The 25677-nt window shown below is 35.7% G+C and overlaps 4 protein-coding genes across 4 annotated transcripts; 2 read left to right on the forward strand and 2 right to left on the reverse strand.

Moving 5' to 3' along the window:
* The first annotated feature begins 5359 nt into the window (after positions 1-5359).
* LOC147550651 (uncharacterized) lies at positions 5360-9376 on the forward strand. The gene is made up of 9 exons (XM_086671418.1): positions 5360-5728; positions 6320-6418; positions 6550-6896; positions 7334-7400; positions 7495-7542; positions 7744-7812; positions 7920-7985; positions 8087-8155; positions 8975-9376. The coding sequence occupies exons 1-9, from the start codon at positions 5618-5620 to the stop codon at positions 9065-9067; spliced, it is 969 nt and encodes a 322-aa protein (XP_086527544.1). The 5' UTR covers positions 5360-5617; the 3' UTR covers positions 9068-9376.
* Positions 9377-10675: 1299 nt separating this feature from the next.
* On the reverse strand, positions 10676-13502 carry LOC147550652 (myb family transcription factor EFM-like). Its single transcript, XM_086671417.1, has 4 exons — positions 12220-13502; positions 11557-12132; positions 11367-11443; positions 10676-11237 (listed from the first exon to the last, which is right to left on the reverse strand). The coding sequence occupies exons 1-4, from the start codon at positions 12431-12433 to the stop codon at positions 10719-10721; spliced, it is 1386 nt and encodes a 461-aa protein (XP_086527543.1). The 5' UTR covers positions 12434-13502; the 3' UTR covers positions 10676-10718.
* Positions 13503-16539: 3037 nt separating this feature from the next.
* On the forward strand, positions 16540-19467 carry CRR21 (Tetratricopeptide repeat (TPR)-like superfamily protein). The gene has a single exon (XM_086670003.1). The coding sequence runs from the start codon at positions 16621-16623 to the stop codon at positions 19138-19140; it is 2520 nt and encodes an 839-aa protein (XP_086526129.1). The 5' UTR covers positions 16540-16620; the 3' UTR covers positions 19141-19467.
* Positions 19468-20791: 1324 nt separating this feature from the next.
* On the reverse strand, positions 20792-25403 carry LOC147550654 (putative inactive receptor kinase At2g26730). Its single transcript, XM_086669483.1, has 2 exons — positions 23925-25403; positions 20792-21771 (listed from the first exon to the last, which is right to left on the reverse strand). Exons 1-2 carry the CDS (start codon positions 25228-25230, stop codon positions 21194-21196), a joined length of 1884 nt encoding a protein of 627 aa, XP_086525609.1. The 5' UTR covers positions 25231-25403; the 3' UTR covers positions 20792-21193.
* Positions 25404-25677: the final 274 nt, after the last annotated feature.

Genomic DNA, 25677 nt, shown 5'->3' on the forward strand with positions numbered 1-25677 from the left:
AGAAGAAGAATGGTGGGACCGGAACTCCTCAATGCTATTAGCAATGGCAGGTATTTGAGCACTTCAACCAAACCAAACACATGATATAAGGTAGGTTTTCTTTAGGATGTTAGTGGGTTGACCCGGGCTGCAGCCCGGCTCAGCCCACTAACAGCTCCGCCTCTGGGTCTGAGTGTTGTCAGACGGGGTCTTCGGTGCCTCTAAAGGCACTCCATCCCCCTTCCTCTTAGGCCTCTTGTCTCTTGGCACGCTTCGCGAGTCTCGGACTGAGCTGTCTGAGGGTTGTCAGACGTGGTCTAATACATGGTTTTCAAGTCTAACAAAGACCAAGTCTAGTTCAAATGTCTTCGAATTACCCCAATCTGTAGAGCGCCAAGAGAAGAGGGCCTAAGTGTACAATGAAAGGGTGCATATAGACGCACCCTACCTACAGATCATGTGTTGGCTAGGAAATGGAATATTGATGGGAGAAGATATTTCACCCAAAATAAATCTTGTCTAATTATGGTTGAAGGCCCACTGTGAATGAAAAATGAATGTTTCTTTTGAGAAACCAAGTACGACCAACGTTAGTCATTACAGGATATTAATACATTATCAAAATGTGATAAACACGATAACTGCCTGAGTTAAACCAATTATTAAACGGGCCTAAAGCTCAACGAGAAAGAACCTAAAATCCGACAAACTCAAGTTCAATAAACCATGGAATCACCTCCTGTTGGAACACATAGGCTATAGCACAGTTGTATTAAGAATCGCACTCTGTAATGCATAGTAGCAAAAACTGAATTACTGTCGATAAATCTCTAACTTGGAGAATTGGTAGGTTTGTAATTTCAGTATGAATGGCATCACAAAATTACAGTTTGTGCTTAATTGATAAGTTATCAATGGCCACTTCAACAAAAAAAAAAAAAAAATTATCAATGGGCCCAATATATGATTATGTCATTTGTTGTTTTTTTTCCTTTTGACGGCCTGGAAACCTAAGACTCAACCCTAACCGTTCGGTCCGTGAGAATCTGGAGTCCGGAAGAAGCTCGACTCGGGCTTACCCGACCTGTGAACCCGAGTTAAAGCAGGCGGGACTCGGGTAAGGTCGTGTACCCGAGTTCCGACCCGTTATACCCGACCGAGAACCCGCTTTATTTGACCACCCGAGAACCTGACCGAGAACCCGCGCATTTCAACCGTCCAATTTAGAGTCCATAAGATCCAACGACTTAGGCCTTTAATTTCTCCCATCAGAATTATGGTTAGGTATATAAACCACTTCATTCTAAATCTTTACCCCTAGGGTTTCTTTAGAGGCAAAGAAAGAGAGAGAGAGAGAGAGGGTACTACTGAGAGGGAGAGAAATAGAGTATTCTAGAGAGTGAAGAGATAGAGAGAGAGTGAAAAACTCGAATTTATTGGTTAAACGTACTTAAGTTCGGAAGAAAATATGCCACATATCGAAGCCCAAAAGGTAAAATATGTTGTCATCATCAACTGTTTAGTTGACATTTCTATTTTTTTTGTTCACAATTCCTTTGCCTCTTATCTACATTTTCTTGTGTACCCGGAATAATGAATATACAAAATTAATTTTAAAATCAAAATGAAAATAACTCATCTTCCAAGAGGTTGTGTAACGCCCCAAGTCCAGATTTCAACGTCGGCCGCCATGAAAACCTAAACTTAAAGCATTTCTCCGCAGAACAGTAAACATAGTCGATATATTCATCAAAAAGACAAATAACACTAAATATGAAGCTCATAAGAAACAATAAATCATCTAAAAGAAACTTTGCTAAGTTTTCAAAAATCAAATGATGTCTCTAAATCATCGACACATATGTCGGACAAGATCCAAAAATAAGAGCAAAACAATTACTTAAGAAATGCAACTCCAAATAATTACTTAAGAAAATGAAGAAGACTGCTAAGAAAACTCCTCCAAGGGCTAACTACGACTCAAGCAGGTGGCACTTCCCGATTTTCGTGATCTGAAAAATAATAGGTTGGGTCAGACTACCAACAAGTAGATTTCGAAATCCTTAAAGTCTGAATAGATAGTTTCAAGAGCTACCAAAATAAATAGACCACTTCGTAACATATAAAGGTGTTCAGAAATTAATATTCAAGTTGTGACCGTTATAATGAAGTTAACCACATTCGTAACAAACAACCAAAGTAATATGATAAATCGGTGTCTACTGGGGAAATCAGATCTTTCATCTGAATCCTCCCTTAACCCTCGTTGAATGTGAATGTGGTCCACATGACGTCACACGTGAGAGGACAGAGAAATAAGGGTTTCTCTCTTGGGCGGTTAAGGGGCGGTTCAAATGGGTGGTTTAGCCGTTTAGGTAGTCTTACTATTTACTCTATAAATATTAGTCGAGTCTTAAAGTTTTATTCATTCAGTTACGTTAGCCCAATATAACGAATCATACCCACAATCGTGATGATTAATACAAGAAATATTTACGGTCTTTTTCGTGGTGTAGGTCAAAGGTCGGAGGAGGAGGGTGAGATGAATAAGAAATTTAAAAAGAAAAAAATGGATTGAAGGTAGAAGAAGAGATAATAACGAGAACAAGAAATTTAAAAGAAAATGTATTGAAAGTTGTCGATAAGAGGTTCCATGCAACCTTCTCTCGAAGAAAAGGGTGAGGTGGAAAAAGATGAGATAAAATGGAAGATAAGAGGGGAGACGATGTGGACTTCATGTTTTTATATTTATTGAAGATTAATTCCATTTGGCCGCTTATCATATTACTAGAAAAAGTTGGAACTTTTTCAATAATCAAACTGTCAAACATTTACGAAGGTAAAATGACGAATTTGGGAGCCGAATTAAACGGAATAAATTTTATATATTTACATACTGTTATCGGCTTAAAGTGAATATGTGACTTTGCATGATCAAGAATCACAATTTTTTGTTGAAAGAGATAAAGTGATCAACCATCATCATAATTGTTGAGAACGAACATACAAAAGCCAATTATACTCCAAGACAAATGATGGCTAATAATCTTCTTTATTTCATCCTAAATTTTATCATAATTTATAAAGTCAAACGATTCATATCTTATTATGATCAATTTTTCCTGAATCAATTAACCCAAGGGTATATCATTGTACAAAAGATGAACTGTCATTTTACATCTCATTATTGCCAGTATTGATCTTTGAGTAGGTAATTTTTTTTTTTCAGTTTTCAGCCTCGAGGCTTTGACACCATATAGGCCAGTGAGTTGTAGTCATTTTATCCGTTATAAAAAAAAATTACCAGAAAAATTGTAATTTAACGGATACGACTCCAAACACGTCTGTTTGAACTATAATTCTGTTGATTAAGTTGAGTTCGAACATTTTAATATAGATACGTTGTTTTTTTTAGGTAATTTGGTTGTATTAATGTACTTTTTCTTGATGGAATATGACTATTTTTTTGTTTCATAGATACATTACTGAACACATATAGTCATCAGCATAGATTCAAACATCACAATAAGAAATAGAACTCATTAAATCAAACATCGAGTTTGAGGTCAAATTGATTACATCAAATATTCAAAGACATGGAAATGTCAATAGATTCTTAGGAAGACAAAATATCGAAGAATGAAATCATCAACTTAAATATAGTATCTCCTATTCAACTAATTTCAGTTCAAATAGCTTCATCATAAACGATTGCTCAATTTTTTGGATCTTTATTCAAATGGTACACACAAAAAAAGAAGGTCCCATGTATGGGTCCACACATCAAAATCAAAATATGACTTTAGATGTTGAAAGGGACAAATAGAATATAATTATATGGTGGTCTTGAACATAATACTAGTGTTATTATATGAAAATTTTGGTTGTATTGTAAAGACATTCCTTTTGTACCAAAAAGAGATGTTATTTTCAAGGTTTCTAAGTAAAGGCTGTAAAGCTATGTGACTATGTGAGAGTAAGTACTGAAATCTCAAATAATGAAATCAGGGCAAATGAAGAATGAAATGCTTTTTTGACCAATAATTTAGTAGAGACCACCACCATCTAACTAATAAGCTCTCTTCATATCATTTTGTCATCTCTTCAAGATCTTATCCCCTTCCAAAGCATTTACCAGCAGGCTTTGGTATTAATGTTTTCTTTTGTTGTTGGTACCTTGTCTTGTCACACTCATCTTAATACTCCTATCTTTATCTTCAACTCATTATTGAACAACTTTGCACTCTATCTCTCTCTTCACATTTCTTTTCCTCACTACATGAAGATTTTTTTTTGTTGACACACTACATGAAGATGTTGGCTAATTGGTTTTTGCACTATATGAAGATGTTGGTTAAACTGTTTTCGCACAATATTAAAATGTTGTTTGTTCTAAGGGATGTAATGACTAACAGGACAACTTCAGATTTATTTCGTTTAAACCATTCCATTATTTAAAATCGCATTCTACTTAATTTACAACTTGGTGAAGATTATTAAATGAATCGACTTTAGTCTGTTACACGGGTCAAATTAGTAAATACATTTTAAAGTACCTATATTAAAACGTAATGACTATGTCTTTGTATCCGAATCAAATGCTAATATGTGTTGAAACACTACTTGGCTAAGCAATTAGATTACAATTTATTTTCTCATCAAGTTGTATACATCTGAAGGGCGTAGTAATCTGGTACAAGAGTCGTTCTATCACTGTTCGGGCTTAAGCAGAACATTGACTGTCTTATCCATCTTCAAACCTTTTAACACATTTTTTTGTTATGTAGGTACACTTTTCATTTGACTCAGATCAATCTACCTTAACTAAGACAAATTTTACCCACAAACACTAATCAACGCCCACTACATTCTCTCCCATTTTCGCTACCCTCGTCTCGTCTCTCTAACAAACGACACGGTAAAAGCCCCTCTCTCCTCTCTCCTCTCTCTCTAGGGTTTTAACCCTCGCCAAAACCTTTCTTGAGGGTTAGAATCCTCAGTCTCAAACCCTAGAGAGAGAAGAGAAGAGAACGAGATGCGGATGGGATACGAAGACTGCATGAGCGACAAAAACTGAAAATTTTCAGCAACAAAAATGCTACTTGGTCAGAAAATGGGGGCTGACAACAACCCGAGATGTAGCCGACTCGATTGATCCAAGCATTTTTCTCTCCACATACCCGAACCAATGGGATCCAGCCACACTAACTTTCAAGTTGTGGTCGACCCTATTTTCGGGCCAATTTCTCATGGTAAAAATTGGTTTGGGTGGTGTGTGTGAATTACCTTGTCTGTGACCAGTAGAAACGTGCGTGTATATAAAATTTCTCATCCATCTGCGGTTTTCTGATATAAGCGCAACCTAGACCTTCGTAGCCCAACCAGCCAAGCCAGCCCAATGATCGATATCAGAATCTCTCTGAATTTGACCATCTCCATATAATTTGGCGAAACAACTTTCCAGGCGATTTCTTTTTCCCGCCAATCCGCCATTAACAACCAGTAGTTTGAATTAACCCTAACAGTTGATCTTCTTCTCCATATACTGTTTCTCACTCACTCTTCTTGTATTCAAAACCTAATAGTTTTCTCAGGAGTTCTTTTTTTGTCAAATCTTCAATTCTTCGTACGGAGAAGGATGACGATAGACGATAATAGTTCAATATACGTCGGAAACATTCCTTATGATTCTACTGAAGCAACTCTTCGGAACGTTTTCCATATATATGGAGCTGTCGTCGCCGTGAAGGTTTCGTTTTCTTGATTGTGTTTCTTTCATTTCTATCTGTTCTTCTTTTAATGATACAAACTACTCTCGACCAACATTTTCTTGATTTGTTTTCTTGATTGCGTTTCTATCTTTAGGGTTTCTATTCTTGTTTTGACGATTCAAACTACTTTGGAACAACATTTTCTTGTTTTGTTTATCTGATTCATTTCTGAAGGAATTAATTCTAGATAGTGTGAATCTCGGTATAAGATGAACAGATCGAGAGAAATTTTGAGTGTTTGTGAGATGAACCTATTTTCATGTTTTGCTAAATTCTTGGGAGCTTAAGTGTGTGAAGTAAGATGCTAATATCTGATTAATAGATCCAAGATAGGATGAAAACAATCCCTTAATCTTGGATAAAAAGCCCTAAAGCACATTCAGAAATTTATGTTTTAAGGGTTACATTTAAGGTAATTCCCTTTTTTCCTGCATACTCCATGTTTTGATCTTGGATAAAAAGCCCTAACAGTATGGAAGTGATTACTCCACATTTTAGATTCATGCGCTGTATCAAACATGTATTTTAGACCAAATTATTTGTTGACTGTATTTTATTTTGCCGTGTAGATGTTTATTAATTATATACCTGGTAAGAACTGCTATGCTTTCGTCACATTTTCAAATCCGGAATCTGCAATTCATGCGATTAATGGAATGAATGGAAAAGTACGTGTCAAAATTGTTTGATTACTGCTATATTTAGTTTCTACTTTGTACTAATAGATGCAAAAGCGAGTTTTGGTCTTTTTGCTTTTTTTTTTGGCTTCTATGCTTGTTAATTGCGAATTCTGTATTAGCTTATTGGTGGGCGTGAGGTAAACGTGAATGGAGTGAAGAGTCCGAAGAACAGAGGTGGGATATCTCATTTTGGTTGTGAAAAGATTCACCGTGATTCTGAAAGGGATATAGACAGCAACAGGAATAGAGGACGAGATAGGGATCGTGATTCTGACTGGGAGAGAGTTCCGTTAGATCAAGATATAGTTCGAGGTCATGTTCATGATGGTCGACAAAAGAACAAGAACCATGATATGGAACGGGAAACGGTGCATGATCTAGATTTCGACCGAGGTGGAGATGTCGGTACAGAGGATCACGACAGAAAATATAAAGATACAGATCAACTCCCTAAGAGTCAGAGTGGGTAAGATACTCTACGCCTTTCTTACTTCCTAGCACATATGTTATGAACGAGCTTTTATCATCTCAATGAGCGCTTTATATTTAAAAAGTTTTCAATACGGACTCCTATTTAAAGGTCTTATTGAAGTGCTTCACTAAGCATCAGCGACATTAATTTTGCTTTTCTATTGACTCTATCCTAGAAAGAAGCCCTTATATGGGCAATAAGCCCTAATCCCTGTCCTGCAAGTACACACGGGTGAGCCTGAGGACTCGTTTGCACTTGGTAGGTTACGACTTTAATATTGGTGCCACAATCAGATACCTTTTTTTTTGACGGGCTTTTAATAGAAATCTTATGTTGTTTTGGTTATCACATTGAGCGCTTCACATTTGACGATGTAGAAATATTCAAGATCTCGTAAGGAAAGTAAAATGATTCTCATCTGATTTATGCAGATCCTCTTTAATTGGTCGTCGTATTAGAAAGCTACCATTAAGCTCGGGGGATAATTATGATGATGAGGTAAAATATTAATATTTGGTGTTCATGTTGCTATTTATTAGGACTTATATGATTGGGGTTAGCTCTGACTCATCTGTTTCCTTATTATGTAAAGGAAGAACAAGAGGGTGTAATACGAAGGCATCGAGTGCTTGAAAAAGAGGTTAAACCATTCTCTCTTTCTAATTTCTATAGTAATTTACTTAACTGAAATTGAAGAGTCATTCATTGTAAAAGTTATGATCCTTCTGGTGCTGAGGAGGGTTCTTTTGGCATATCTTAATATTATTTGCTGCCTTACTAGTTACTCTAATTATTCTACACACTGTCTAATTAAAACATTAATGTTGTTTTGGATTCACAGGTTTCTCTGTTGGAAGAGTCATTAGAAGAGAAAAACCAGCTTGTCTCAAACTTAAAGAAGAAATCTCAGGTCATTCACATATTCTAAGATTGTTCTACAGTTCTGATTCTCACATTATGTTAACTTCCATGAGATACTAAGAAACTCCATGATTCATCTGATTGGCTTCCTAATAGAAATTGGAAGATGCATTAACCTCCACGAAAAAACTCACTTCTCAGCGACAACAACATTTGTCCATGGTAATTTATTATGTATTTCGTTCATTTTAAGTTGCAAATGGGCTGAGTTCAGCCACCACATTGATGGAGGTGAAAGTTGAACTCATGGTTATATTTGGCAGGTACAAAGAGGTTTTCTCCAAGTAAAGTATTGCACCGAAAAGCTTAAAAGTGCTGAACAGGAATTAGAGGTTCTTCTTTTCCTATCTTTTCCAAATAAACCTAGAGTAACAATCCTTTACATAATACAATTTAGTTTATATATGCAAGTAGTAAAGATAGATGACCATGACAACGTTGATATTAGGCCAACATGGACTGCAGTTAGCATGTGAACCAAATACTTACGATTTCAGGGCCACTCCACTCTTAGCCAATTAGTTGAATTAGGAACCCACAAACTTAATATGGTACCAAAGCTAGGCACATGATAGGCATAGTGGTTTCACCAATTAAGGTGTTAGACTCAATTGCACCATACATGAGGTGTTCGTAAGCACCTGGGGCTTAAATCGGTGCAGGCCCTGGGCGATTCCCCTAACCTTCTAAATTCAGGTCAAGTTTTCAGTAACTCTGATCTCTATAACTATATTTACACCCTTATATAGGCTACGTAAAATGTAAATGTACATGTGTAGATGATATACTTTTCTTATGTATATGCCACACACTCAACTATAATAATTCAAATTAAACTCCATGGATTCGAAGTTTCGACCATAACTACTAAATCGGGGTTTCAGCCTAGGATCTGCTCGCGCTAGCTGCCTAGCCCTGAGCCCTGGCGATCCTCGAGTTACTTGAGTGGATCGACCGTGCTCTAGGCAACATGGTTGAGGAAAGTCTTACATGGACTAATTGTGAGTCGAGTGTATAATATCCTAGTCCTGGTCGAGTAATATCCTTTTGTCTTGGATAAAAACACGAAAACATTCATTACTAATTGGTTTTGAGTTAGAATCTCATAGATCGAATAACATAAAACTGATAAACTATTTTCATTTATTCAGTCCCTTGTCGATACTTTGATGATTGAAGCCGATGGTAATGATGGTGCAAATGACAGAATGCCTTACAACAAAACGGCAAGGCATAGGTTCTAACATGTCTCTAATTCTCCAGCTGGATGCACAGGTCCTACTTTTTTTTTTTTGTGAAAAGCACAGGTTATAGATACTTTTAACAAATGAACAAGTACTAATATTCAACGCCAGTAAAAACCTATAGTTTGTTCCCTTTAGTGTTCATATTGATTGATGGATTCTTCTTGATCCATTAGGAGTTGTACTTGTTCATCAATTACTGGTGAAATCAGATACCAATAACAAAATCGTGTATAGGGTCTTTTGTGCAATTATGCTATTTTGGATAGGTTAATTGAATTCCAGAGTTGAATCGGTTAGTGTTTCTTATGTCTTGGGACTAGTAGTTGGAGAAAGACATATAATGTGAAAGCTAACATGCCTCTGTTTGAATAAATGATACTATAATAAAACTAAAGAAGCTAGTGAAAGAGATAAGCTTTTGAATTAAGAGGTGAATATGCAAAATAAAGCAATAAACTTTCGGTCCTTCACCATGCATTTCTGACTCAGTTTGATTACATATTAGATCGTTCTGATTCAAACTTAAAGCTTCTTTTCTGTTTTGAAAATTATTAAGGGGTTTTCTTTAATTAGCTATACCTAATTTCAGGCTTTTCTTCTTTTTAGCACCACATCTTGTATTGTTCACTATCCTGTTATACTTTTCTTTAATACTAGCTTTTAGCTTTTCATTAATTGACGTTTTACTGCTTTAAACAAGTTCCCACCTTTGAATTTGATTTGAATCAATAAGAACACTTAAATAGTAAGGTCCTATATACTCTTCTGAATTACATATCGTATTATAATCGATGTCTGTTTCTTATCTTTGTTATCGGTTATGCTAGATATCTTTGCGATTAGAGCCAGAGTTTTTTTGACAGACTACTCTCTAGGTTTTCTGTTTGGTATGGCCTAGATAAAGTAAACTTACATCAACGCTTTTATCGATCGATAAGTTCTAGGGTGACGAATTTAGGATTCAAGATTTAGGGTTTTAGAGATAGTGAGAATGATATGGACCAAAAATGAACATAAAGGAAAACGCTAAACGGTCAGAAAGAATAGGTTGACTACATGCCGAAGGGTCGGCTCCCATTGAACAAGGTGCTGGTGAGAGAGAAATGATCCGTTCAATGGAAGTCGGCTACGTCAGCTTTCTCTTTGGTCGGCTCATCCTTTCGGCTCTGTAGCATCCCTGATACATAAGCCTCCACACTCCAGGCTCCAGATAACTCTTACTTGAGGCATAGGTACCACCTAAGGTGGATTCTGTTATTGAACAATTATAACGGTTTTTGGTTTGGTTGTTTTTTTCCTTGAAAACGAAACTCTGAGGCGCGCAGTCAGGCTCTCCAGAGATACTTTTCTTCCCTGTTAGCTTTTTCAGGTGGTTACAGTTAACTGATCATATACGTTATTTTGATCCTTTTTCTTCACCGTTACTTCCATCTATTATACGTTTTTTTACCGTTATAATCAATTAGACTATTCAAAATACAATAATTACGAACAGCCCCTTTATCTTTCTTCTCTTTTTTTTTTGCACTCTTTTCCACTGGCTTGTTACAAAAATTAAAACAAAAGTCACAAAAAGAAGAAGAGAAAGAACTCAATAGAACAAAATACAAAAAAACTAACCTTAAAATTAAAATTATAAAGATAAACCCTAGAATTTAAGTGTAATTTGACTACCATTACAACTCTTATTATCATCTTGATGATCTTTAAGTGAAGCTAATCCTCTTTTCTCTCCTTCTCCACCATTTTCACTACTATCTCCTTTCCAACTAGTACTTTCTGATTTTCTGTCTTCGATACTCTCCGACCCATCTCCGGTACCTCTGGTGTCAGATTCCAGTGAACTATGTGTCTTTGATGAGATTTTGTAAATGTGGTGACTTGGGTGGTGTAAGGGTTGGTGGTGGTGGAGCAAGTGGAGTGGTGGTGCCCCGGCAGGATAAAATTGTTGTGGTACTACACTAGGTGGTGCACAGTAGTGATGAGTGGTGGGTAAAGAAGCAGGATGTGTGCCGTAAATGGTGGCAGGACCACCTGAACTTTGAGCTGCTGTTGCATATTCTGGTGGGACCCAAATACTACCCAATACAACTAAATGTGGGGTTTGATTTCCTACTGATGATGATTGTGGATTTGGACTTGGTCTTCTTGTATGAAGTCTGTATTTCTGTATCAAAAAGAAAAGAAAACTTATTAGGGTTTCTAAGTACTCACACAACTACATGCAACATGCATGAGTTAGACATATATAGAGAGAGAAATAGAGATAGTTAGAGAGAGAGAGAGAGAAAGGAACCTGCAAATGACTTTTGACTTCATCATTTGTTAAACCATCAACTTTCATCAACTCCCTTATTTGCTTTGGTGTAGCAACTATGTTTAAGGATCTTAATTAGTTCATATTCAAAATATAATTATAAGGATCTTAATTAGTTCATATTCAAAATATAATTAGACTAATGTTTCGAAATCGATCTATAATTTACCTTGAGAACCACCCAACATCTGAAGAGCATTAACAAATCGTCGATGCAAATCCGGGGACCAACACCTTCTTGCTTTCCTATTAGCTGCCTGTGATGTTGTTGTTGTTGATGTTACTTGGTTTTGATCAAATTGAGACCCTATCCCTTTTCCTTGCTCTTTGACCGAACTTTCGTCGCTACCCTTACTAGAGTTATTATCATTTCTTGTACAAGACATCTTATTATCTAATTCGATACATTTTTTCTCATCGATGGTCTCTTTATCAGTAGAGGCTAGAGCTAAATCAGGAAGATTGTATAACGTATGAGTCGAAAACGAGTCTAGTTCTTTGGTAAATGGATGAAATGCTCCTGCATTTTTTTTCTTACTATCATCCAAATTTATATGTCTTGGACTAATTTCTGAATCAATTTCTTTTGAATTTGATTGACTCCATAATTGTGCAGATATCATCCAACTTGACTTCTCAGATTCATCAGAATTTGAATGTTTAAGAGGTATGAATTCTTCAAGAATCGGTTTCGGTTCTTGGGTTTCTTTAAATGTCTGTAATTGTTGCTTGGAAGCTTCCATGGCTGAAAATGAGATTAAAAAACTATATACAATTAAGAATGTTAAAAGAAAATTTCCATGTTATCTACTTAATTTTGATTGATAATTACCATTAGAGAGAAGCTGCATACAAAGGGGTAGCTCTCGCTTGAACGCTTCGATCTTGAGCCATTCTTCTTCAAGGTGAGAGATAAATTCTTCTAGCTTTTTAGTTTGATTTTGTTGTTGTGGTGGGTCATGTTGATGATCTCCAAATGATTTTGGTAGCAAAGAATGAGTATGAGGTTTGCTTTCTACTTGGTTTAGTTGTGAAGGAAAACTCATGTTTTACTTCGAACCCAACCCTTGAGATTTTCTTTCTTTCTTCTTCTTCTTCTTAGCTAACTTAAAATATCATGCTCAAAGTAAAACAAAATGAATGAAAAGAATGGAGGTTATGATCAACACAAAGAAGACAAAATGAGGTTGAGCTCTCCTTTTAAAGGTGAGTTTTGTTCAAGTGGTTAGGAGAGAGAGAGAGAGAGAGAGAGAGAGAGAGAGAGAGAGAGAGAGAGAGATTTTGAACACAAGTCACAAGGAGAATCAAAGAGAGGATCATACTTTTAGTGGTGAGTTTGAGAGAGAATATATAAAGTAGGATTTTGGAGAGAGGAGAAAAGAAAAGCTTAGAGGGGTAATAAAGCAAAAGGATCATGGTAACTTCTTGCAAAGAACAAAGGAAAAAGCTATTTGGAGGACTATATGTGTGAAGGAATCATAGCTTTTGTAGAGAGAGAAAGAAGTTTTGTAGAGAGAGAGAGAGGTTCATGTGTTTAGGGTTTTGGTCTTTACCAACTTTGGACTAGTCTTTGTACGTTGGAATTTCAAAGCACAAAAACAAAAGATGATTCTTCTTCCTGTCTTAACTTTTTCTTCTATCTGTTTGTTGTTATCACTTATGACACTTCTCTACTTTTAAAAAATTCAAATCCACCCCCAAGAATAAACAGTTTTATAATATAGTACATGACTTTTTCTCACTCCCATATTTGTGTTTATTTCCTTAACCAACCATATGGTAACTTACTCCATTGGTAATTTTAACCTTTTTCATTTTTTCAACTGTATTAGCAAGATCACGATGAACAACAAGAAAAACATAAAAGCAATAACATAAATAAACAATCATGCATGAACAACACAAGAAATTACGTGATTCTGTCATAGAATTACCCGATCTAGTCTCACAAACGCACGGTTGATTTCATTTTGTATGAATACCAAAACTACATAAATTTCGTAAGATCTTTTAAATGTATACCCCACTAATCCCAACACTCTGCGTCTCCACTATCCCCAAAACTTTACAAACCTAATTACCCTACGAGGGCAACCATAACGTTAGTAGGCTACCGCGCTTCAGATTTGATATCAACTCATATACAAGGTACTTTCAACGTTTACTAACCACCTCTAGCTCAATGAAATTATGGCAAAATATTCTGTCTAGCTTCTCATATACTACTTCCATTGCTTTTCAAAGTCATCTTTATACCCTTGCTTTATTTAAATTATAGAAGTATTACTTTCATTAATTCAAAGTATATATACCCTAAGGTTAGGATATACATGCATGGCACACAACCAAAGGAGATTCATATAGCCATCCCACACACCCCAAATTTAGAACATTTATTTTACACCATACAGATTTAAATCAGAATATAAATGAATAGATGTAGTACTTAAAGAATGTCCTTGGCAAAAAGTATTCACAACTTCCTTCTCTCTCTCTTTCTCTAATAATGTGTATGTGCAAAAGAGTAATGAATGATTCTAACATGATTAAATTATCAAGAAACCCTAGTTTGATGAGATAAAGTTTCAAAAGGTAGAGATATACCAACTACCAAGTAAATACTACTAGTTTTACAGCATCAATTTTTTTTTCTTTCAAAAAACAAGTGGTGGAGAGAGATTAAAGGTGTATAAATGCATGTCAAAAGTTAGTATTAGTATCTATCCACCATTCAATCCACTTTAATTTTCTTTTAGGGTTTCAAAAAAGTTCTTTATTTTTGTAAGAATATCTATTTGATTGTATAATTATAGAGTAAACAAGAATAATACTAGTACTATTGCCCACCCTAAGCAAGGAATATCTAACTTCCAAATTCTATGACTCTAAAATCAAGGGAATACACCACCACCAAAGTTTTCAAAAGAAAGGAATACAGTAACCCCAAAAGAATAAAAAGCCTAAGCTCCCCATGGGAATCTTCATTCTCTCATTCACTTTTGTGAAGTAGCTAGGAAGGTAACAATATTCCCTTTTTATATCTAAATAATTTTGTTAATAACTAATGTCACATTAGGAGTTATTTTCCTAGAACCGTTATTAAATTTGAGATATGTAGTAGGTGTTTTGATTTTTGCTAGACATTTTTTTACCGCGTTATAGTAAAAGTCTTAACACTAGGTCAGCATTTGTTGCGTATTTCTTTGTAAATATGGTTGCATTTGCGTTTGTAATCTTTGTTATATGAGATAATGAATTTGTAAGGAAAAATGATTCACATTTTGTCAAATTTAGAGATGTAAGTTCAACTTTTTTGAACGTGTAATTTGCTACGAGCGGTCGACCGCCCGAAAACATCAGAAACCCAAAAAACATGAGAAGTGGTTATTTCAGATGTACGAGATGTAAGATCTCTATCTTTATGTAATTTCTTTTGTAATGAGAAAAGAAAGAGAGAGTGAGAAGTTAAGAAATGAGAGGCATCAAGAATCAAATTCCCTCAACAATAATGAGGGACTTGTAATACAAGCCTCCAACCCTTACCTTTTCTTAGGATTCTCTCTTCTTCCTTTTTTTGATTTCTCTCTTTTTTTTTAATATGTTAATGGCAGAGGATTCTTCTTGTGACTCGTGTGAATGATATTCCCAATAGCTTCCTTCTGAATATCTCTTATGTCTAGAGCAAAACCAGAGAAGATTCCCCCTTCTCTTTCCTCCTTTTTATTTGAAAACAATAAAAAAAGGCTGAACAACTCATAGTTTGATGAAATGATATGTAAAATGATTCAAATAGTTAAGTAGCACTCAAATAGGAAACTAATGTAGAGGTACGAAAATACTAGTTTGTTTGTAAATAACGAAACAAGTCGGAACGAAAAATTCTTTGCTTCCTCTTTTTCCTTATAAGCATTGTCACATAGAAAAACTCGCTTGACGTCACACGTGAGAGGAGAGAGAAACAAGGGTTTCTCTCTTGAGCGGTTGGGCGGGTCAAATGGGCGGTTTAGGTAGTCTTACTGTTGTCACATATCGCTTGAGCAAACTGGTATATTGATAAAGTACGAACTCGAGGGATAGATTAGAGATTTCACCACTATCATATATATCATATAACACTCACCAATTCGAAAGTAAATAATTTTTTCATCAATCCTTTGTTTGCAAGTAAAATTTCAAGGATTAGTTCTTAAAAAATCTAATCTTTAAGTGGAGGTAGCAAGAAGATTTCAAAAGCTAAACACTTGACTAGGATAGACCATACTGTCCATAGAAATGAAAAAGCATCTTAAACAAATGAGAGTGGGGAATTGGAATAGATCTTAAACAAATGAGAGTAGAGAATTGGAATCGAATGTATTTGGTCGTCCCCTTTGTGAGATTACACACACAAAAGTTCGCATTTGAGTTAAAAAACCATCGCTTTAAGTAGAAATCCTCATGTTGGTTTATGGTTAACCAATACAAATGGGCAACGAGTACAACTAACTACAGCCTTTCAACAACAAAAATAAGAACTTTTCAACAAAAAAGAGTACACCTAACTACAATAGGTTTACACTCTCTAGTTTCACTTGACTAAATAATTAGCTTAAAAATAGGTAAAACACCACCAAAAGTTTTAAAGGCGCCTCCCTGTAGTGTTATTGGGGTTCCCGGTTATTGGTGCCCCTCGTAATTCAGAAAATGGCTAAAAACGCCCCCTCTTAAAACAAGCATTTCACACTTTTTTTCAACCTAAAATCGGCGGACTCGAGTCAATTTGGTTATAAAATCAACTCTAATCCACCGACTCCAAGAGAGACGATAAGTATGGAATAAAACTCAAATTGGTGGACTTCGACTTGATTAATTACATATTTCAGATCAAATCCACCAAATTCAGCTATAGAACATTGGTGTTCAATTCGTTAGACCTTGAGTTGCAATCGGCGGACTCTAACAGAACTTTGTTACAGAATTCGATCCAAACCAATGCCTCCTATAACCGAATACAGTCAAACTAGATTTATCAATTTCAAAGAGGGTGTCGGGGATGCCATTAGCACTTAAGGGAGGCGCCTTTAAAACTACCTATCACTTATATGGGTGCTTTAGGTGTAAGTGAAATGTAAGAATATGTATAAAAAAATGTTCTTGCCTTCATAATAAGTGTAAATGACCCAAAAATACCCCCCAAAGTCTATGTGTGAGTATTGATGATCACATCCTCATCTCTTGTTTATCTTCTTCATGCATGGGCATGGCTTCTCTCCCACTGTCCACAAATCCAAATCCTAATCTCACCCATTCTAAATCCCTAAAACCCAGAGAAAATCACAATTCCAAACTCACCCATTTCACCAAACTCCATGAAAATGAGGAAAAGCTTCAAACTTTATACAAATCTTACTTCCACCACATATCTTCTCTCTGCAAACAGAGCAAAATTGAAGATGCCATTTCTCTTCTCACACAAATGGACTTCAAGAATCTTCAAATTGGACCAGAAATCTATGGAGAAATCCTTCAGGGTTGTGTTTATGAAAGAGCTCTCTTTGCAGGTCAGCAAATTCATGCTCGAATCCTTAAAAATGGTGGCTTTTTCTCTAAAAATGAATATATTGATACCAAATTAGTAATTTTCTATGCTAAATGTGATCTTATAGATGTAGCTACTAAGATTTTTCATAGACTTAGGAGAAAAAACGTTTTTTCTTGGGCTGCTATTATTGGACTTTGTTGTAGAAAGGGTTCAAATCAAGAAGCTTTAAAGGGTTTCTGTGAAATGCATGAAAGTGGGTTTTTGCCTGATAATTTTGTTCTTCCAAATGCTTTGAAAGCTTGTTCATCTTTACAGTTTATTAGGTTTGGAAAAGGGGTTCATGGGTATGCTCTGAAAATGGGTTTTGATTGTTGTGTATTTGTTGCTAGTAGTCTTGTAGATATGTATGGAAAATGTGGGTATTTAGAAGATGCAAGAAATGTGTTTGATGAAATTTCTGAGAGAAATATAGTTGCTTGGAATTCAATGATTGTTAGTTATGTACAGAATGGGATGAATGAGGAAGCTATAGAGGTTTTTTACTGTATGAGAATGGAAGGTTTTGAACCTACTCGAGTTTCGCTAGCCAGCTTTCTTTCTGCAGCTGCTAATTTAGAAGCTATTCATGAGGGTAAACAAGCCCATGCAATAGCAACTTTTAGTGGTCTAAAATTTGATAATATTTTGGGAAGTTCTCTAATAAACTTCTACTCAAAAGTTGGTCTCATTAACGATGCCGAGGTTGTATTTAGTACCATGGTAGAAAGAGATATTGTGACTTGGAACTTGCTTATTTCCGGTTACGTGCAATATTGGAAATTTGAGAATGCCCTAGATGCATGCCGCGAAATGAGGTTGGACAATTTGAGATTTGATTCAGTGACTCTATCATCTTTATTATCCGCGTCTGCCAAATCAAGAAACTTAGAGCTTGGTAAAGAGTGTCATAGTTATTGTATTAGGAATAACCTTGACCTCGATATTGTTATTGCTAGCAACATTATAGATATGTATGGAAAATGTGAAAGAACTCAAAATGCTAGACTAGTTTTTGATATTACAACACAAAAGGATGTCACCTTATGGAACACATTAATTTCTTCTTACGCCGAATCAGGTTTAAGTGGCGAAGCTTTAAAATTGTTCTATCAGATGCAGTTAGAGGGTGTGCCTCCTAATGTAGTTTCATGGAACTCGGTGATTTTAGGGTTCCTAAGAAGTGGGCAGGTTAGTGAGGCCCAAAGCATGTTCTCACAGATGAAATACTCCGGGACTCAACCTAATCTAATTACTTGGACTACTCTTATATCTGGTTTATCACAAAATGGACATGAGGAGGAAGCTATCCTTGCTTTCGAGGACATGCAAGATTTGGGGCTCAAACCCAATGCAGCAAGCATCGTTTCAGTGCTCTCGGCTTGCACAAGTATAGCATCTTTACAATATGGGAAGTCAATTCATGGGTATATAACACGAAATCATCTTTTTCCATCGATTTCTGTTATAACCTCTATCATAGACATGTATGCTAAATGTGGGTCTGTAAGTCTGGCTAAGCGAGTTTTCGAAATGGTTCATAACAAGGACTTGCCGGTTTATAATGCTATAATCTCTGGGTATTCAATACACGGTCAAGCTGAGGAAGCTCTTTCTGTCTTTGAACAGATGCAAAGAGAGAAGATCGAACCAGATGGAATCACATTCACTGTTCTCTTATCGGCGTGCAACCATGCCAGGATGAGAGAGAAAGGTATCAATATCTTCGCCAGTATGATTTATGAATACAAATTGACGCCAAGTAAAGAACACTATGGATGTATTGTGAGTCTTCTTTCTCGGTCTGGAAGTCTAGAAGAAGCTTTTCAGTTTATTCTCAAAATGCCATTTGAGCCAGATGCCCGTATATTAGGAACGTTGCTATCTGCTTGTAAAGAACAGAACAATATTGAACTAGGGGAGTACTTGTCCGAAAAACTATTCAAACTAGAACCTGATAACTCGGGAAATTATGTGGCACTTTCAAACACGTATGCATCTGCAGCACAATGGAACGAGGTGACGAAGTTAAGGAACCAAATGAAACAGGAAAGGTTAAGAAAGACACCCGGGTGCAGTTGGATTCAAATCGGAAAAGAACTTCATGTGTTCGATGCTGGAAATAAATCACACCCACAAACTGACGTAATCCATGAGATACTTTCTTGGTTAGACAGGGAAATGAGAATGGAGTAAATACCCATGTCTGAGCTTGAACTTGATTACCATTTTCTGTACGAGACTGTAAGATTGTTGTAGAAGTTGAGAGAGAGAAGAAAATGGTTGCTGAAACCTGAAAGTATAGAGAACTTCCATTTCAGAAGCTTAAAACAAATTGACTGGTTCATTTTCTTTGAGGCTTAATTCTACTGAGCAAAGAAAACTATCTAAACAATGTTCGACTTTAACTTCGACGGGTTTTGTCCAAATTCCCCTAGTCCAAAAATGTGTCATTTGAGTTGTAACATAATCCTGTATATCAATTGTTAATCAATGAAATGAATAGAAATGATTATAGGCTGATTCTTCTTCGTCCTGAAATTTTGTATATACTTCTCTTGTTTATGTCAATAATTGAAGTTTATTCTATAAGCTCTAAATATGCTATCAGGCTGGCATTCCTGTATTTTATGGTCTGTGGAACTTAGTAGTAAGATGGGTTGAATTAGTCATCCTCTAACACGTATGACAAGTTCATTTTAACGATCGCCTTTTTCTTTCTAGATTGTTTTTTGATATTACACCTATCTTGCCCAATGCTTTTCATTATCACCAAAGAGATTCTTGTAGTAGGTGATTAAAACTCCCATCTTCATTCAATATACTAGTTCATTAGGTTGGGTGAGATTTCATTGGTAAATGAATGACCTATTTAACTATTTTTGTTGTTGAAACTTCAATTTAGTGCGTTTGAGTAGTAAATTGGTTTTTGCAATTTTGAGTCTTCAAGGCAATTTGATTCTTTCCATTGAAGGGTAAGGGCAAATATTGTAAATGGAGGTCTTAATCTGTACTACCTACTCCTACCAATTGGTTGATATAAAAATCTTTCTAATTTCAAGCTTGAATAACTTATGAGTGTTTAAAGTTTAACCCACTATTAACATTAATCAACAATCAAATTTCTAAAGGAAGGCAAAATATTTATTGGGTGGTCTCTTAAGAAATCTAAAACTAGGATATTATGGGATATGAATATAATTAATACATTTATCTAACAAGTAAGATGATCACTTAAGTTTTAATTTAATAGACATTCTTGAGTCTTCAATGGAAATCACATACACCTCACCCCGACTCGTTCTTCATTGTTGAAGGGAAGAGACAATCTCAATAGCACAAACTTGAACTTGAAGGAGGTAACCCAAAAGAAACCAAAAATATTGTAGGCCTAAAATATGACTTGTATACAATTAGAGCCCGAATAAAAAATTTCGCATTTAAAAGTCAAAATGATCCGTTCATCACCAATTAAAAGACCTTTACAAAAAACCCCTTTTAACACTCAAAAAAGAAATCCTTTTTTTGGTCAATTGAAAAATGACCCTTTTATTTTATTACAAACATTGCGGTTAGAATAATGTGAGATTTTATCAGCAACACTGCTCTTAGATAGTTCAACAAAAAAAAACACTGCTCTTAGAATAATGTGAGTCGGACATAGTTAATATTTTCACCAAATATAATTGAATCATTGTTTTTCTCTGTTCTCTTCTTGTTTTTTTCACCACAACATCACCCACTTGCATATTCACCAAAAAAAAATCTTGATCAAAATGAGAACATAATGTGTGCATTTGTCGGTTATAAAAATATATCAAAGGTTAACTAGTTTTATCAAATAATATATATAAAGCAAAATTTATTAACAAAAAAATAAAACCATAAATAATTAAGAATGTCAATATGTACCTTTCAACCCATAAGATAAACACATTAGAATAAGAAAGTATGGGTGGAAGGTCCTAAACATGAAAATTTCAAATGTATTTCATTGCTATTGCTAATGATGGTGATTTGTGGGTCCAAAATAAGAAAGAACTAGCAATCCTTGTATGACAATTTCATTGCTATGCTAATGTGCTAAAAAAAATTCAATCCTATGAAATATAAATTAATAAAATTAAAAGAATTATTAATAAAAATGTAAAAAACCCAACTCAAAGGGACCCACAAATCACTATCATTAGCTTCTATTGGTCTTTTACCAATTCCAGACTCCATGTTGACTTTATTTTAAGACCATTACTTATGGTTGTACCATATCATTATCACCAATTGATGGACTGTTCAAATCTTCTATCATTCTTAGAACATCAACCATTGATGGTCTTTGATCTGGAACCGTTGATACACAAGCCATAGCTATCTCAAGCAATCTCACCATCTCTTCTTCAACACCGTTCGTCAATTCCAGATCAAAAATCTCAGCCGTCCATTCTTCTCTGACTACAGATTGGACCCACCTTGGTAACTCAATCCCTTCATCTCCCAATGTTGCTGGTGCTTTTCCTGTTAGTAATTCCATCAACAAAACCCCAAAGCTGTACACGTCCGACTTCATTGTTACTTTTCGGGTTTCTACTACCTCGGGTGCCCGATAACCCGCTCCACGGTTTAATGGTGTTGATGATCCGAATAAAGGGTTTAACCCGAAATCTGAAATAGATGCCTCGAGGTCTTCATTTAGAAGTATGTTTGATGATTTTATATCGCCGTGGACTATGTTTCCTGACGCGTGAAGGTGAGCTAATCCTCTTCCTGCACTTAGTGCGATTTTCTTCCGGGTGTTCCAGTCCAATGGTGGTCTGTGAGGACCTCTGCTTCCTGTAAGTGATCACCGTTTGTTCCGGTTAGCCCGTAATAATCCATAAGCATCAAATTACTCACAAATGTTATAATGTATTTTTAGACAAACAGTGGAGCATGTTTCTCTTTCTGAGTCTTTATTTTGAGGGTCTAAAATCATATCAGCGGTCGGTCTGATAGACTTTCATCTAGTCTTTCACATACCAATTGTACTTAGAGATAGTAATGTCAGACGTGAGTAGTAAAAATCAAAAGTCAAAGGCCTCCTCACAAAGAACCAGGGTGCACGTTGGGTGATAAAAATAAATAAATAAATATATGCATAGTTGGGTTCCAACAATCTAACAAAAAGCATGGATTTGCCAAAAAAAAAACAGAAGGCATGAAAATTGCTTATAAAAATGTCATGTTGTCCTTATTTTCTATATTTTATTGTTTTTTTTTTATGAGAGATCTATATTTTATTGTTGACAGTTTTTTGTTGTTTGTCATATAACAACAATCTTAACCAAATGACAAGACTACGGTGCTGTTTGTTTTTTTTTCATGTCTGAATCTGAATTTTCTGAATCTGAATTTGCTTAATCTGAATTTGCTTAATCTGAATTGTCTAAATTATTTGACAAGTAGGATGTTTGTTTTTTCATGTCTGAATCATTAAGTCTTAATTGAAAATTTACGTTTATACCCCTCTTTATTATTTTCAATGAGAACCCCTATTTTTAACCAAAAACCCTAATTTCTATTTCACTCTCCTCTCTATCTTCAACAGTTCGACGACTGCTCCTCTCTCCATCCCACCGGCAGATCGGTTGCTCCGTCTCTTTTTCCCTCGACAGATGATTAAACCCTAGTTTACTCAACAGATGAGTAAACCCTAGTTTACTCAACAGATGATCTATCTCTCTCTCTCTATCTCCCTAGTTTACTCGGCAGATCATCTGTTGAGTAAACCCTAGTTTACTCAACAGATGATCTATCTCTCTCTCTCTATCTCCCTCGAAGACTAGAAGCCATTTTTCCCTCTCGTCTAAGATCTGAAGTTCCATTTCTTTCTCTTGCAGATCTCGAAAACTAGGGTTTCTTGTTCCATTTTTCTCTCTCAAAGATTTCACAGATCCGGCAAAGGGTCTCATAGATCCGACTTCTATCTAGACTATTATTACCGTTTTGTTGTGGTGGTGGTTCTGATTTGTAGGGTCAGTGGTTTGATTTATGGTGGCGCGATCTTGTTGTTGTGGTGGTGGTGTTCGAGTGGTGGTGGTGGTGGTGGTGGTCTGTGTTTTGGTGTCGGTCTTTGGCCGGTGGTGGTATTTGTCCTGGTGGTGGTCTTTGGTGGTGGTGGTGGTCTGTGGTGGTGATCTCTGGTGGTAATGTCTGGTGGTGGTGTCCCGGTGGTGGTCTTTGATGGTGGTAGAAATCTGGGTGGGAGAGAAAATTCTTCTAAAACAGAGGGGCACAAGTGTCATTTTGACTATTTCAGAAATTGGCTTTATATTTCAGACTTGTTTTGAAGTCTGAAAAAAGTGGACTTCTTTTCAGCCCATTCAGACAATTACTCAATTCAGCCAACTTTTCAGATTTGCTTAAATTAAAAAACAAACATCAAGAAATCTGAATTTTTACCCAATTCAGATTTCAGATCTGAAAAAATGAAAAAACAAACAGCACCTACCTCTAGAAATCCATACAACTCAGGCAACTAAAAAGCTCCAAAACTAACCCCACATTCTTAGCATAATGTAAGAACTTCTAATAGTTCTTAGACTATTGTGAATGATGTGTGTTTTTTATTGACATAATTTTATAGATTGATAATCTACAATTTGCTAATACCAACAATTTGATCCTGTAATGTACTTCTCAAGAGAGTAAAATTACGAATCAAAATCTATAATTTGTTGCACCAACAAATCAATCTTTTGTCGATACTTCAGAAATTCGTGTATAAAAACAAAAATGTTTGATTATCTTGGAAAAAGAAGTTGAAATTTGGGTGGATCCGACTTGGACAGTCAGATTTCAACCCTGGTTTCTATGTTTCTAACATTGTTAGATGAAATTCGACCGTTCATGTCACATTTCAGCCCATTGTTTTCAGGCATTCTATCACCTCTAAAAATAAAAATGGGTAGACAAAACAAAAGAGATAGAAGGAGAAGAAAACATACCATGAAGAAGTGAAGATAAGCTTCCATTAGGCATAAAATCATAAATAAGCAATTTCTCACCACTTGAATAGTAAAAAGCCCTTAATGGAACCACATTTTCATGTTTCACTTTCCCTACCAATTCCATCTGCAACTCAAATTCATTTTTAGTAATACCCACTTCTTTCAATCTCTTAACAACAATTGTTATTCCTTCATCTTCTAATACTGCTTTATATGAAGTAGTCTTACTTCCTTTCCCCAAAACTTCAGCTGAAGCTCTCATTAAATCTTCAAAATCAAACTTATAATTCCCACCATTTATAAATACTAATTGATGCCTTTCTCCTCCTCCTGTTTCTTCTGATGTTCCTGCAATTTCATCTCTCATTGATGAACTACTACCTTCGCGACCTACCGATCTTCCTACTAGTCCTCTTGGTTGTGGGTTTGAAGGTTTCTTCTTACATCTTTTAACGATAAAAGGAATTACAATTAAGAGAATTATAAGAATACCCACACCAATAGAAATTCCTATAATTACTGATTTAGATATGGATTTTGATTTGTTTGGAATTTGGGTTTCTTGGGTACTTGGTGAAGGAGATGGTGATGGGGAAGATGAAGATGAATTGCATGAATTTAATGGTTTTCCACAGAGATTTATATTACCTGAAAAAGATGAAGCTGGGAAGTTTCCTAGGGTTTCAGGAATTGAACCATTAAGATTGTTATTAGAAACATCCAAACTAATTAATCCTTTAATATCAATTCTGGGTAAGTTCCCATTAAAACGATTGTTTTGTAAGAAAATACCAGTTAAGTGGGTAAGATTGTTAACGGCAATGGGGATTTCTCCGGTGAAGTTATTGGAAGAGAGATCTAATCGGAATAATTTAGTTAAGTGGGTAAGACTAGACGGAAAATCACCGGAGAAAACATTATTTTGGAGGTAAAGATTTGTAAGAGATGTTAAGTTTGAGAAATCAGACGGAATTGGACCGGAAAGTCGATTTGATCGGAGACTAAGAATCCGTAATTGAGTAAGACGACTAAGAGTATTGGACGGAATCTGACCGAGAAGACCAATTCCGGGAAGACGAAGAGAGTAAACATAAGATTGATTTGAATCACATTGAACTCCTACCCAATTGCAGATTGAGTCAGATGAATTCCAGTTAGGTCGATTTCCATGAGGAGTTTTGTTGATGAAATCTAAAAGAGCTTGTTTATCTTGAACCAGTTCTGAGTTTATATTATTCAGACCTAATACCAATAGAATCAAAAACCAAAACATGAAAATTCTAGAGAGAGAAAATAATTCCATTAGATAGATAGAGATAGAGAGAGAGAGGGGGGAGGAAGTAATAACAAAGAAGAATAAATCTAGTGATTGTTTTGATCAGAGAGAGAGAGAGAAGTCAAGATTGGAGAAACAGAGTGAGAGAGAGAGAGAGAGAGATGAAAGTAGAAGGAAACAAAAAACTAGAAACGTTTCCCGCAATAAAAACGTATAGGGTTTAAATCCAATTGACCCTCTATTTGTGACAATTGACAAATCTAACCCCTATATTCATCCACCATTTCAAAGTAGCCCTCGAAATCCTATTTTTGTTGGTCGACTCTAACAATAAATATTTTATTTTTTTCTAAAGTATTTCCTTCTCATCCTCTTGGTCTCGGTTAGTATTTGATCGCCGACAAACGGTTAATTTGTCGTTTGTCAACAACTTTTGGAGTCGGAAAATGAAGTTCATCTTTCTTCTTCCTTGGT

Source organism: Eschscholzia californica, unplaced genomic scaffold (assembly GCF_041429995.1).
Source record: "Eschscholzia californica isolate CP2 unplaced genomic scaffold, dmEscCali1.0.p SCAF_3, whole genome shotgun sequence".
NCBI classification, from domain to species: domain Eukaryota; kingdom Viridiplantae; phylum Streptophyta; class Magnoliopsida; order Ranunculales; family Papaveraceae; genus Eschscholzia; species Eschscholzia californica.

What these genes read in the sequence shown, in the direction of transcription:
- LOC147550652 (XM_086671417.1), bottom strand. Translation starts at nt 12,433, where the DNA reads ATGAGTTTTCCTTCACAACTAAACCAAGTAGAAAGCAAACCTCATACT. An exon ending in GATGTTGGGTGGTTCTCAAG is followed by an intron (nt 11,444 to 11,556) that starts GTAAATTATAGA and finishes CCTTAAACATAG; the next exon opens with TTGCTACACCAAAGCAAATA. An exon ending in AAGTCAAAAGTCATTTGCAG is followed by an intron (nt 11,238 to 11,366) that starts GTTCCTTTCTCT and finishes TTTTTGATACAG; the next exon opens with AAATACAGACTTCATACAAG.
- LOC147550651 (XM_086671418.1), top strand. Translation starts at nt 5,618, where the DNA reads ATGACGATAGACGATAATAGTTCAATATACGTCGGAAACATTCCTTAT. An exon ending in GAGCTGTCGTCGCCGTGAAG is followed by an intron (nt 5,729 to 6,319) that starts GTTTCGTTTTCT and finishes TTTGCCGTGTAG; the next exon opens with ATGTTTATTAATTATATACC. An exon ending in ACTTAAAGAAGAAATCTCAG is followed by an intron (nt 7,813 to 7,919) that starts GTCATTCACATA and finishes GCTTCCTAATAG; the next exon opens with AAATTGGAAGATGCATTAAC.
- CRR21 (XM_086670003.1), top strand. Translation starts at nt 16,621, where the DNA reads ATGGGCATGGCTTCTCTCCCACTGTCCACAAATCCAAATCCTAATCTC.
- LOC147550654 (XM_086669483.1), bottom strand. Translation starts at nt 25,230, where the DNA reads ATGGAATTATTTTCTCTCTCTAGAATTTTCATGTTTTGGTTTTTGATT. An exon ending in CTTATCTTCACTTCTTCATG is followed by an intron (nt 21,772 to 23,924) that starts GTATGTTTTCTT and finishes GATCACTTACAG; the next exon opens with GAAGCAGAGGTCCTCACAGA.